Source organism: Podarcis erhardii (assembly GCF_964252035.2).
Source record: "Podarcis erhardii genome assembly, chromosome: 3".
Taxonomy (NCBI): Eukaryota; Metazoa; Chordata; class Lepidosauria; order Squamata; family Lacertidae; genus Podarcis; species Podarcis erhardii.
This window is the reverse complement of record NC_138507.1, coordinates 70,256,815-70,270,857: the sequence shown is the minus strand read 5'-3', so window position 1 is coordinate 70,270,857 and position 14,043 is coordinate 70,256,815. Positions and strand designations below refer to the sequence as shown.

Genomic DNA, 14,043 nt, shown 5'->3' with positions numbered 1-14,043 from the left:
TGTTTGGTGGCATCAAACCTATGTGAGCACACATATACAAGTGAAAACTATGGGACTTTTGCATGCCTGGCTAGCAGGACTGAAACATAACTGCCATTCCCATGGAATTGCATGGCCCATAAAGAGACACCAGAAATATTCTATGATGAAAAGAATGCCATCCCATTCTGGTCCAACATTTCTTAACAGCAGCACGGCCTGAAGGAACATCAAGTAGGGCTGCCATATTTCAAACAGTGAAAATCCAGACAGAAACTCTGTTGAGTGTTTTTGTGCCGTACATCTGGATTTTCCCATACATTGTTTTCTGTGCTACCACTCACCACAGTAATTTCAGCTTTCCATTCTTATTTTTGAAAAGGATGCTAATATTTTTTAGAAAGGAAGTGGAAGCACTGTGGGTTGCCAAACTACGCAGTGTTCTTTCAGCACAGTGAAGGTCTCTTGAACTTTGTCAGATACAGGAAAAGGAATCGAGGGAAAGCGTGTGAAGCTGGGCTTCCTGACGTGCAAATCAATCTAACAGCTCAAGGAGGTGCTTTCCTCAGTGGTGTCCCGGTGTGTTGCTTATTGCCAAGAAGCAGAACTGCCTTGGAATGTCTTTGATGATCAAGTGTAGGCAAAGTGTGTGTAAGATCAGGCCCTCTAGATGTTGCTGGACCAACTCCCATCAGCCCCAGCCAGCCTGTCAGGTGGTCAAGGATGCTGAGACTTACAATCCAGCAATATCAGGAGGGCCACAGGTTCCCTATGCCTGTATTAAATGATGCCAATACCAGGTAAAGCTCATGTGGCTCCCCGCTCCTGCCACAATTTATTCCTTTGTTACCCTTTTTATTCCCCGGACAGGAATCTTGTGCTACTAACTGCTGCCCAACAGGTAGAAATCCACAGGAGAATATTGGCCCATCACTATGCAGCCTAAAGAGGACTGATTGTGCTCAGTGGTCACTGAATACAGAGTGTCTGTTGCAGGATAGCTCGGTCAGTAGAGCAATTGACTCTTAATCTCAGGGTTGTGGATTAGAGCTGCACTGCAGAGGGTTGGATTAGATTACCTTTGTGGTCCCTTCCAGTTATACAATTCTATGATTCTATGATGGAATACAGTAGAGAGAATGAATGCAGCCTAAACCTATCTATTCTGGATTTTCATTTCAGCTAGATCTTAAACAACGGTGGAGTAGAGGGTAATTGAGTAAAACCCATTTGATGAATTAACAACTAAGATTCCCTAGGTAAGAAAACATCTTTACCAAAAAAAGAGGAGGGGTATTAATTTCTGGTGTTGTCTCCAGCAGGGATCAGGAACCTACGCCCCCAGATATTGTTGGACCCCAATAAGCCAATGTTCATGGATAATGCAAGTTGTAGTCCAACAACATTTGGAAGGCCACAAATTCCCCATCCCTGGTCTGCAGTAAAGGAGGCTAAAGTTGCAAACCTATAGACATTTACTTGGAAAGACCCCTCCATACACATTGAACTCAATGTGTTGAGTAGACATGCATAGAATTGTACTGTTAAACACTTAAGCCATTATCCCTTATAACATATGACATCAGCTTTGAGAACAATCAAGACTACCCAGGAAGGCACCCAATACAACAGGCAGTAATATATAAAAGTCAGTGATTCATGCATGTTGTTTTGCACGGAATGCTAAATTGCCCATCTTTCCAACCAGAGCAAAGGGCTGCTTGCTTCAGAGCTGAGTTCACCTCCCAAGCCTGATGGATGAACAGAAAGTTCTGGGAAGCAAGCAAATATTTGACACAGAACAGATTAATCAGACTCCTAAATCCATCCAAAGCAAAGCAAAGCAAAGCACTCCCTCCACCACCTTGCTAATCCCACCAGTTTATCCAAAAGTATTTTATCTTTGATCTGCCCATCCATACGCTGCAAATCCTGTGTTAATGTGGTGGATCTGAGCCTCAGCGCAAGACTCTCAGGCTAGAGCTCTCCAGCTAAAACATTCCATCAATCTCTGGAGTGATTTATAGGCTACGGGGTGAATGGGAGGGGCAAAGGGGAGGATACACCAGTGGAAAGCCCAACAGAAGCTTGCAAGCCACAGCAAACAACCCTGATTCCAGAAAGGCAGCAGGAGCCTGGAGGGAGGAAGAAAATATCTTTGAAAGGGTTACAGGTGTTTTAGCCATAGGCTCCCCAAACAGGACATTCCATATTATATTATGGCTCTCCAGCGCTCCCCTCCCTGGAAACCAATGTCCTGTTGCTCACTTCCAAAAGAAACAGTTCTTAAGGAGTTGAAAAAATGCACAGGGAAAGGTTGTGGGTTGTTTTTTTTTCCTTGCCACATTTATTCGGTCCATTATGATTTAGAACATTGTGTCAAAAGAAAGCAACTACTAGCCAATCACACAAACTTCTGCCTTAGGAAATCAGCCATGGTGCAGATCACGTAACTCATTATGTTAGCATCGTTGAATTATTGTTCATTAAAAGCAAGGGAGGAAAAGCCTGCAAATTAGCTGGGGTGGTTCCCCCCCGCCCGCCCGCCCGCCCGCTTTCCTGACATAGACATAATGAGCCTGCGCTTATTTTCTTGAGAATATGTCTCGGTGCTTCGATGAAACTTGCTTCCGAGCAAGTAATCACGGTTTCAGGTTCAGCCCCCTTGTCTTTGCAATTACGATCAACGCCTGCCGTCAAGGAACTGGCCCCGTGGGCAAGTTTGGAGCTCAGAATTCCTGCACTTGGCTGCCTGTGGAACTTGTAGCAACACATACAGCTTACTTCTCCCATTCCTGTAAGGCTGGAAGGTGGGGGAGCAGAATGCACAGACCCAGGAGAAGAGGAAGGAACCACATTGCAAACACAAACAGAAGCCAACGCAGGGAAAGTGAGTTTACGCAGAAGTTTCTACAGAGTCACACCACTGGTGCATCAAGCTCAGCATCCCCTACACGCGCGGGCAACGCTTCTCTGGGATTTCAGGCAGGGTTCTCTTCCAGCCCTACCTGGACCTGCCACCTGGGACCTTCTGCAGGCCACCCCACAGCACTGAGCCACAGCACTTCCCCATTTGCCACGCCATTTGCCACGCCAGTTTCTTCCTCTGCAAGCATCCGGCTCTTCGTTTCTCATCAGCTGCTCCTCTACAAAGGAAGCTGCCTTGTACAGAGTCACACCATCTAGCCCAATACTGTCCCACACTGACTGGCAGCAGCTCCATGTTGCCTGCCTGGTCGTCTGCCTGCTCCTTCCCCAGAGCTCAGTGGGAACTGCTCTCGAAGAATTGTAATCTTTGCATTCCAGGACAAGGCAGTTCCCTTCCCAGGCGAAGGGCTGGGATGCTCTGCGGCAGCCTTTGCGAACCTGGCACACCCCCACCCCCGAAACGCTTTAATAATAATATTAATAATTTTATGATTTATATGCCAGCCATCTGACTGGGCTGCCCCAGCCCTGGTGGGAGTTGTAGTCCGAAGCCTCAGGAGGGCGCCAGCTTGGCAAAGGCTAAACTGTAGCAGATTCCAGTTAGCGTTTTTGTTAATTGTGTCACTGGGCGATCAGCGGCTGCGGGGAACCCCGAACCCTAAAGAGGAGCAGGTGGGGCTGAGGTTCAAGAGTGAAAAATGCCTCGCCAGCGGGACGTTTCGTTTTGCGCTGAAGCTGTGCTTGACTTTCAACAGCATTCCCCACGTTTTGTAAATGAAAAGATTTTCCTGGAGAATTGAGGCTCTGACTAGATCCCCTCTCCCGGAAGACACAGACAAGCGCGACGGCTGAACTTTTTCCCCCTCCGCCACCGAGGTGCTTTTACAGGGAGCCCAGGCTAGACGGGGATCCCTGCCCCGAGGACTTCCCAATATCAGGAGGGAAAATAATCGAAGATGGAAAGCAGATAAAAGAAATGCAGGGGATCCCTGCCCCGAGGACTTCACAATCTCAGGAGGGGGGGGGGACCGAAGATGGAAAGTAGACAGAAGAAATATAGACGGGGATCCCTGCCCCGAGGGCTTCACAATATCTGCAGGGGGGAATCGAAGGTGGAAATTAGATAAAAGAAATATAGAGGGGGGTTAAAGTTCTCCATTTATCATGCTGTCCCTGGCATTAAAACGCAGAGAGAACCCTCATCGCCCCCTTTTCGAGGATGGAGACCCCCTCACTGGGAAGAAATAAGTGGGATGGGGGGGGCGTACCTGGTGCCGCGGAGTGGAGCAGAGCAGCCAGGAGCAGGAGCAGCGCCCAGGACGACAGCAGGAGGATCCGCGGAGCCGGGCCGGCGGCGGCGGCGGCGGCGGCGGTAGCAGCCATGGGTCCGTGGTGCGCGAGGAGGGGTCTCCGCAGTGCCAAGCCCGCTCCGAGATCGCCGTGCAGCTCCCCTCGGGTCCCAGCGGCAGCGATCAAGGCACGCTCCGTCGGTGCCGCCGTCGCCGCTCGCCGCTTCTCTTCATTGCTGCATCTCCCGAAAGTTCGCCGTTCCCGCGGCTGCGCTGCCTCCCGCGGGTCTCTGCCTTGCGCTCGCTCTCCCCGCGCCCATGTCTCCCCCTACTGGCCGACGGCGATATTGCCAGCACGGCGGCAGCGGCGGCCAAGAGGCATCCTCAACAAGATTACCGCTAGGTGGTCATAGGATTCTGGGCTGTACCAACTCAAGCCGCAAGGGAGGAGGGGCTAGGCTGGAGTGTTCCTCGTGGAAAAATAAATAAGCGAACAAACAGACGCCTTGCATTTGGTAAAGAAGTATATCGGAAGAGGGCTGAACCGCCCTGAGACCTCCGAGTATAGGGGCGGTATATAAATTCAATTAATAATAATAATAATGCCTTCCTCCACTCTCAAATGCTGACCCAAGGTTAGCAAGTGAGCAGGAGGGAGCAGGGATTTGAAACTACGGTTTCCCGATCTCACCTCTGCCACTGCTATATCACCGAGGTGGTTTCCAGTGTGTCATTCATGCACATACCATAAATGTATTCCTGCACAATTAAAGCATATTAAAGAACTCTGTCTCCCTAGCACAACAAATCTACTTCTTTTTAAACTTATTGTGGTTTGGAAAGTCATAGGGAAATGCACTGAAAAGTGTGGGGTGAACTACTGATGACTAGGAAGATGTACCCAGCAAGCACCCAAAGTAAATGTGGGGTGGACACTTATTGCTGTATAACCTCCTCACCAATAGGGTTGCCGTATATCAAAAAGGAAAGTTGTGGAAAGTTGTTGAACTTTTTTTAAGGAAGACCCCAAAATTGTTGAGCGTTTTTGTACAAAAATGCCCCCCAAAAGGAGTGATTTTGACTTTGCCTAAGATCCAGGATAAAGTGTCGACTTTTGGAAATCCCCCCCCCCCAGATGTCAACTGCGCCTTTGAAGTCCCATTAACAGGAAAATCCGGACATATGGCAGCCGTACTCAACCAACACATCAGAACGAGTGCTCAATAAAGACCGGATATAGTCAGTCCTCTGTGTCAGCTTTGTGCAAGTAAATCTGGATGGGTGCTAATTAAAAACAGGTGGTCTGGAGTAGCACAGCAAGATGGATCCAATTAATTGGCCTTAAGTTGTTACTATGAGTTGTGACTAAGGCTGCACTCTTAACTCCATAGCTCAGTGGTAGAGCATCTGCCTTGCATGCAAAACATCCCAGGTTCAATTCCCAGCATCTCCAGTGGGGTCAAGGGTTTGAGGCCCACATTGGGCAAAAGAATCCTGTACTGCAGGAGGTAGGACTAGATGGCCCTCAAGATCCCTTCCAACTCGTAATTCGTAATTCTATGAAAACCCTGGAGGGCTGCTGCCATACAGTGTAGAGAGTAGTGATCTAGATGGACCAGTATGTCTAACTCACATAAGGCAGCTTCCTCTGTCAGGTCCAATTAATTCAATAGGATTGATTTCTGCATAGGCATGGTTAGGGCTGCACTGTTAAGTCCCTTTGATTTCAGTGGGTTGACTCAAAGCATATTAAGTCTGGATCCATCCCAGTAAGGTATTGGTCAGTCCAGCATAAGACTCAGGGGCTCAGTAAGCAATTGGCTCTGCCCTCCAAGTCACAACTTTGCAACTGACTCTATCTGATTGCCTCCAGGCTTCCATTGAAAGACCACGATTGGATCCTGCGAGCCTGAAGACTGTTTGTGCCAGCTCTGTCTTATGATATCAACACCTCCTAAAGTGGTGGGCCTGTGGGGTGGGACCTGTGAACCTCCAGAAGTTTCTGGAACTACAACTCCCATCATCCCTGACCATAGACCATGATGGCTGGGGTTGATGGGAGTTGGAGTTCAGCAACATCTTGAGGTCCACTGGTTCCTCAGAGTCAAGTAAAGAAGCACAAAGCATACAGTGATGGTTCCCTAGCCTGGCAGGTCTTTATTTCCTTCAGAATCTCTCCTAAGATGTACCTGATGAAGCCCACTGAATTCTTTCTCTCCCCCTTTCCTTCCTGGAATGCCCTTGTCATATTTCTGGGCAACACAATGATGGATGAAACAAAAGGAAGTTCAAGGTTCAGATTTGTTTATTCCCTGCTCCCCTCCTGAATTTGATGCATTCCAAAAATTATTTTAATGTTAATGGTCTTCTTAATCCTTTTTGCAGTGCACCTATCCAGTTGGATACCAGACTGTACAGTTATCTGCAGGAAGCAGGTCATCAGTCTTTATCCAGTGACACAATGCGTAGCTGTTAATGCATATCTCAGATAAAAGTGCCCCTCAAACTAAACATTGCAAAGTTTAGCAATGCTAAATTCAGCTAATCCTAACAATAACAGTCCTCCACACCTCCTGTGTGTCGTCCTGTGCCAGGCAGCAGTAAAAGACACAGCCAAATTGACAAAAACATTAAAATCCTCAAAGTTGTACACATGCTGCACTTTCCTTATATAGAAGGCACTTCCACATAGCGGAGAAAGGTATGAAAACTTGTATGTAGAACATCATAAGTGATGACAGCACATGTGTATTTTGTTGCATTCAAATCAGAGGAGACATGCAGGTGTCTGGGAATTGCAATTTGTTAAGAGCTCTGTGAGGGATTAAATTACAGTTCCCGTGATTCTTTGGGGGAAATTGTGCTCTTTAAATCTATGGTGTATTGATGTGCAGAGCTATTTACATTGTAGCACTTAAACAGTTAAAAGGCATGCAGTTAATAAACATTCTAGAATCAGCTGGCATTCCTAAAAAATACTGTGTGGTCGTTTCCTTAATATATCTCTGTGGAGACAGCTAGCCTATCTAGTGCAAGAATGGTGGAGCAAAGGAGTGGAAGGATCAGTCTCCCTGACAGCTGTCTACTTTTGAACCTGTCTACCTTTACAAACTTTTACCCTCAGAGAAGATCTGAAGGAAGGCTGGGTGGGGGGATGACAAATGGAATTCCTCACAGAATGGAACTCTGCCTGGGTGCCACGTTTCAATAAGCACCAGCTTGTATCCATGGTTATATGGAATTTGTTTTGCTCAGTTACCTTAGTTAGGCCAGTAGTGGGGTGTGTAATGGAGGGTGGAGTGTCAAAGCACACCCATAATTTAAAAGGCTCATCAGAAACAGACACAGCATTCAGAAAGAAGAGGCATGCCCAAACCTCAGATTGGAACTGATGGTTGGCATTGCTAAAGCTGCAAAAATTATTGTCACCACGTAAGAAATAAGTCAATCATCTATCCAAATTTTGCCTGCCTTTTACAGCCAGTGAAAATTCTGCCACTGTTTTTAATGGGAAGTGTGGGTGAAGCTCCTATTCAGATGGTTTTCTGATGTGCCACATGTTCAGGCAAGAGAAGGGGACAATCTCCATTGTTGTACCTCCAGATATTATAGGCCAATTCCCATCAGCATGGCCAGTGGTCAGGGATCATGGGAGTTGTAGTCCACAGCATCTGGAGGACGGCATCACACTGGTCCACCTATCTCGGTGCTGTCTACACTAACTGGCAGCGCCTCTCCAGCATTGCAGAAAGGAATCTTGCCCGTCTCTCTCAGCAGTCAGAAACCAGCAACTGAACCCAGGGCCTATTAAAGGCCCAGCATGTGTTGCCCTACTGAGCTGTGGCTCCACCTCATGAGGGTTATTCCTCACACAATTATAATCATGGTAGCTCAAAACTCAGCAACAGAAGTGCTATCTGTGTGGTGAGCTCCCTTCCAGCTATCAGAAGTGACCTAACTTCTGAAGTGAATCTGTCAAAGTTGTGTATGTTTCTAATTTGGGGGAGAGAAAAAAGTATGCTCTATCCCAGTACTAGGGAAAGGACATTGTTAAAATCACCTGAATGGATTAATACAGTGGTACCTCAGGTTACAGACACTTCAGGTTACAGATGCTTCAGGATACAGACTCTGCTAACACAGAAATAGTACCTCGGGTTAAGAACTTTGCTTCAGATGAGAACAGAAATTGCACGGTGGCGACAGCAGGAGGAGGCCCTATTAGCTAAAGTGGCACCTCAGGTTAAGAACAGTTTCAGGTTAAGAACGGACCTCCAGAACGAATTAAGTTCTTAACCTGAGGTACCACTGTACATGCAAATGAAAAATGACCTGCTCCTTCTCCCCCTTCCTCAGGAGAGTAGAGATGGCAACTCCAACCTGTTGAGATAATGGGGATTTCATCTCTCAGCATACATTTCAGACCCCCTGGTAATGCAGGGTTAGAAAGATGGATGGCTTCTCAATGGCCAATGATTTAAATATCCCATCAATAGCCTGCCTGGTGTTTACATTAACTCCACTGAGGGTGTAAAGGGAATCGTTTTTTGGAAGGTCTGCGGTCCAAATGCATGGTTCACATTTGCAGCTATTGCCAAGCTCAAGCAACAACAACAGAATTCCGCTTGATTCCGACTCTTCCATAAATTTCTCTTCTTCTGAGTGAATGATACAAACCAGTTGTTCGCTGAAAGTGATGTAGAAAGCATTCGGGTCAGTGTATTAATGCTAAAAGAATGTGGCTTCCTTGTTCAAGTTTTATTAAAAAGAAATAAACAGAGGTGGCATGCAGGGAAAGATGGCGTTGTCAGGTAGGCCTCCTTTTGGAAAATAGCCCTGCGATCCATTGCTAGTTCTTGAGAAAATGATCTGCCAGCTTAAAACTAAGCTGTCAAAGGGTAAAATGCACAACTCAACAGCAAGGCAGTGTGTAGCACAAAATAACTGGTTATCTCGTGCAATGATAATGAGGTCATTGTCCTTGTAAAGGAGGTTGATAAACATAGCTGTGCTCGAAATGGTCTTTGATGGAGTTGACCAAGAGGTTAGAATCATTACCCATATCCTTCTGCTTCCAGACAATGATCAGAAGAACTCATTTCTTCCACCAGCAACTGAATGCCAACAGGAAGTTTGCAATTTGCTGAACTGAAAAGGACTACAGATTCTTTAATCAAACTATTTATCCATGCCACATAAATCCATGTTTTGTTCTTAGAGTTGGCAGGCAATAAAGGAAAGCCATGTACCATGGCAGTAAGGCTGAAGGGGTGAGGAGAAAAAAAGAACATGTTCATGAATGTAATACTTTTGAAAATGGCCAGCAGATACCACTAGATATTTTTTTTGGGGGGGGGATACAGATTCTTGTTTCCTATTTCCTGGACACACCATGGCTGGTGCATATTTACCCTGGCATCCAGTCTTTCTTGAGTAGAGTTTCGTTGTTGTTTAGTCGTTTAGTTGTGTCCGACTCTTTGTGACCCCATGGACCAGAGCATGCCAGGCACTCCTGTCTTCTACTGCCTCCCGCAGTTTGGTCAGACTCATGTTTGTAGCTTCGAGAACACTGTGCAACCATCTCATCCTCTGTCGTCCCCTTCTCCTTTTGCCCTCCATCTTTCTCAACATCAGGGTCTTTTCCAGGGAGTCTTCTCTTCTCATGAGGTAGCCAAAGTATTGGAGCCTCAGTTTCAGGGTCTGTCCTTCCAGTGAGCATTCAGGGCTGATTTCCTTAAGAATTGATAGGTTTGATCTTCTTGCAGTCCATGGGACTCTCAAGAGTCTCCTCCAGCACCATCATTCAAAAGCATCAATTCTTCGGCGATCAGCCTTCTTTATGGTCCAACTCTCACTTCCATACTACTGGGAAAACCATAGCTTTAACTATACAGACTTTTGTTGGCAAGGTGATGTCTCTACTTTTTAAGATGCTGTCTAGGTTTGTCATTGCTTTTCTGAGTAGCGTCTAGACCTGGGCAAATGACTATAGAGGCAGAAAGAATGGCTCTCTGCTTCCTCTTTTTCAAATCCATAATTGCTAAGGAATCTTTAGTGATGGACTTTGTCAAAAGCTTTCTGGAAGTCCAAATATGTAATATCTACTGAACAGATGCTTGTTGAAAATTTCAAAGAACTCTAAAATATTGGAAAAGCAGGACTTGGGTTTAGGCTTACAGAAGCCATGCTGATATTCCCAGCAGTGCTTGTTCTCTTAAAAACTAATGATTTCTGCACATTTACCTCAAACATATCTATTTATTTTTATTTATTTGTTGCCTTTGTATCCCAGCTTCCCTCCACAGAATCCAAGGAGGCATACATGGTACTCCCCCTCCTCATTTAATCCCCACAACAACCTTGTGAGGTAGGTTAGGCTGAGCAGCAGCGAGAGACTCAAAGCCGTCCCTGAGTTTCATGTCTGGGAACCTGAACCATGGTCTCCCAAGTCCTAGTCTGACACTCTAACCACTATGAAACACTATGAAGCATTGCATCGGCTACTTTACAATCCTCCAATAAGAAGGCTGATTTTAGGGACAAGCTGAACATTTTCATGACTAAGCCACCTCTTGCCTTCTCTGTTTCACTAGTTCCATCAGTGGTCCTTCCCAAATAAAGCATTTCAAAACTGGGTATGTATCTAACATCTTCCAAAGTCCTTCTGGCGGGTTTCCTGCTTTTGATATACTTCAAGACATATGTATTGTTTGTCTTAATGTTTTTGGTAACATGCTCCTCACATTCCTTTCTCACTTGCCCTGTTGTCAACCTTATGCATTTTCCAAATAAAATATTACTGAGTTTCCACAGGCCTGTTTGCTCTATCTTCTCTCTCCCTCCTTTATTCATTCATCCCTGCAGAAATCCAGAGTTCTGAACTAACTCAACTTTCCATGTGATAAATGGCTTTTTAGAGCACATTACAAGCAGTCACTAATGCTCACAGATGTGATATTTTAGGTGCCAGTCCTATATGCCCAAGGTGGGGATAGAGGAGAAATTTGATTCAGTAGGCATTAATAGCTGACTCTATAAAATTTGCACATTCCAAAACATTATGCAAACCACAACACAAAGATCCTTCAAAATTTGTACACTTGAGTTTTGTGATGTAATTCTCTAGCCAATGTTTACTTTTTTTAAAAAAAGCATGCATTAGGAAACAGTGTGTATAAAAACAAATATATTGGTGAAAATAGCATACAAACATACATTATATTAGAGGAAACTGCTTTCAGAAATGTGTACATTAGTCAAAACTGCAGATAAAAATCTGTTTATTGAGAGAAATTGGCACTAAGATGTCGATGAATTTTCATGAGGATTCTTATTTTAAAACCCACAGACTCCTGCAAAATGTAGGGAACTGAATTTAAGATTTGAGAAATGAGAAACTGGGAGAATCAAAATGGAAAGATCCTTCCATCCCTACCTGGGAGTAAGTCCCATTGAATTCTATGGTGTTCTTTCCGAGAAGACGTGCTACTAAGAGTTCATTTATGTTGTCTTCAGTGTGATCCAAGTCTTTCCTAGATCTGTTTTTTAAAAAACCTTTAAAAATGGTCTCTGGTCTACTATTTGTAGTGTGATTCATTAAGGTGAGCAGAAAAAGTAGCCTGCCTTTCTCTTGGGTTTTAAATTAATTTTTAAAGTAAGAAATGCAAATAAAGTAGTGTGTATGTACACACACACACACACACACACACCAGGGACACTACATTGAACATGGTATTTTATGTGATGGCACCAATTCTATGGAATACTTTGCTGAATGAGGTCTGTCAGGCCCCATCACTATGCTGTTCAGGTGACTGGTGAAGGTCTGACTTTTTAAAAAAGCATTTATTCATTGTGTAATTTTTGCTGGCTCAGTTATGCTACTTTTGTGCTACTGGAATTTGTTCAATAGGTTGGATATTATTAATTTATTAATTTGAATATATATATTGGTGTTTTGCTTACTCTGTTTTCATTATCATCTGTTAGCTACCTTGATTTCCTTTGGAGAAATAGCAGGGACAAACAATTTTCACTGAAATCACAGGAATCAATAATAGAATCATTGAAATGAATGACTAAATAAAATTGAGGAGGTAGGTTCCCCTCCGTGCCCTCCTGTGGATAAAAAGCTGTATCCACTTTAATATCCCCTTTTGTGACAACTTAGCTTCCCTCAGGTGGCCCACTAGGAATAATTTTCTTTTTTTATAATATTTTTTATTGGTTTTCATCAAGAAAAATACATATCGCACCACATTACAACTTAACAAATTTTCTCATTTTTGGACTTCCTTCAGCCTCTCTGATAATCATACAAATTAAACTTTTTAATTACACATTTCCTAAATTTGCTACTGGCTTTTAACATACCCTTCCACATCTGTTTTTCTTTTTTGCAATATTTCTTAGGTTTTTACAGAGCTTCTTTAAATGCCGCTAATGTTATTTCATTATCACTTATACATTCCCAATACTCTACTAACTTTCCCCAGTCCTCGATGAACTTTTGATCTCGTAGATATCTAATCTTCCCTGTCAGTTTATCAAGTTCTGCATAGTCCATCAGCTTCATTCTCCACTCCTCCAATGTTGGTACTTGTTCTTGTTTCCATTTCTGGGCCAGTAATATTCTAGCCGCTGTTACTGCATATTGGAAAAGTTTACAATCCTTTCTATTTATTTCATTTCCTGTAATTCCTAAGAGAAAGGCCTCTGGTTTCTTAACAAATGTATATTTCAACTTTTTTTTTTTTCAATTCATTATATATCAATTCCCAGAAGCTCTTCACTTTCTTACATTCCCACCACATATGATAGAAAGTACCATCCTTTTCTTTACATTTCCAACATTTCTTGCATGTTTTATACATTTTTGCAAGTTTTACCGGTGTAATATACCATCTGTAAATCATTTTCATAACATTTTCCTTTAATGCAGTACATGCAGTAAATTTAATGCTTTCATTCCATAATTTAATCCAATCTCTGGCCCATTGTATCATAACAGATTTAACTTCTTGATCCTTTGTATGCCATTCCAGCAATATCTTATACATTTTAGATAGAATTTTATATTCATTGTTTATTATTTCTATTTGAAATTTTGAATCTTTCTCTACGAATCCATATTCCTTAAGATCTTTTTTAAACATTTCGTTTATTTGGAAGGATGCTAGATCATAAATAATTGAGCACCACTAAACTAGACGGAATTGGGATGACAAGTGAGAAATGTAAACCTTCTGGAGAACTATTAGATTATATTTAAATGAACGGGGCATAAGAACGTAAACAAGATGATAAATTGCTGGTAAAAATTTACAATGATGTAAGTGGGAGCGGGAGACGCGAGAGAGTCCAAAGAAGTTATGAAACTATGTTACGATACATGTTATATTGTTTATTATTTTTACATTTGTATTGAAAAATTTTAATAAATATTTTTTTTAAAAAAAATAAACATTTCATTTATTTGAAAATAATGCAACCAGTCATATACAAACTTTTTTACTTCTTCATAGGGTTTCATTTTCCATTTCCCCCCTTCCTTAACAATCAAATTCCCATATGTAATCCAATTCCTTCTCATATTGATTTTTTTAACACTCATAACCTCTAATGGAGACAACCAGTGCAGAGTTTTTGGTTCAAGTAGGCTTTTATACCTACCCCATATTTCTATCAACGATCTTCGGAAAATGTGGTTCTCAAAGCCTTTATGGATTTTCTTCTTTTCATACCATAAATATGTGTGCCACCCAAATCTATTATCAAATCCTTCTATATCTAACAACTCTGTATTTTCTAATTTTACCCATTCCTTTAACCAACAGAAACATGAAGC

At 43.3% G+C, this 14,043-nt stretch overlaps 1 protein-coding gene across 1 annotated transcript in view; it reads right to left on the bottom strand.

Moving 5' to 3' along the window:
- The window catches only part of FNDC1 (fibronectin type III domain containing 1), a 94,410-nt gene extending 89,922 nt beyond the window's left edge, over positions 1-4,488 (bottom strand). Inside the window, exon 1 of the mRNA XM_081856518.1 lies at positions 4,176-4,488. Coding sequence (XP_081712644.1) covers positions 4,176-4,290 — 115 coding nt within the window. The 5' untranslated portion in view covers positions 4,291-4,488. The remainder of the gene's footprint in view (positions 1-4,175) is intronic.
- Between the last annotated feature and the right edge of the window lie 9,555 nt (positions 4,489-14,043).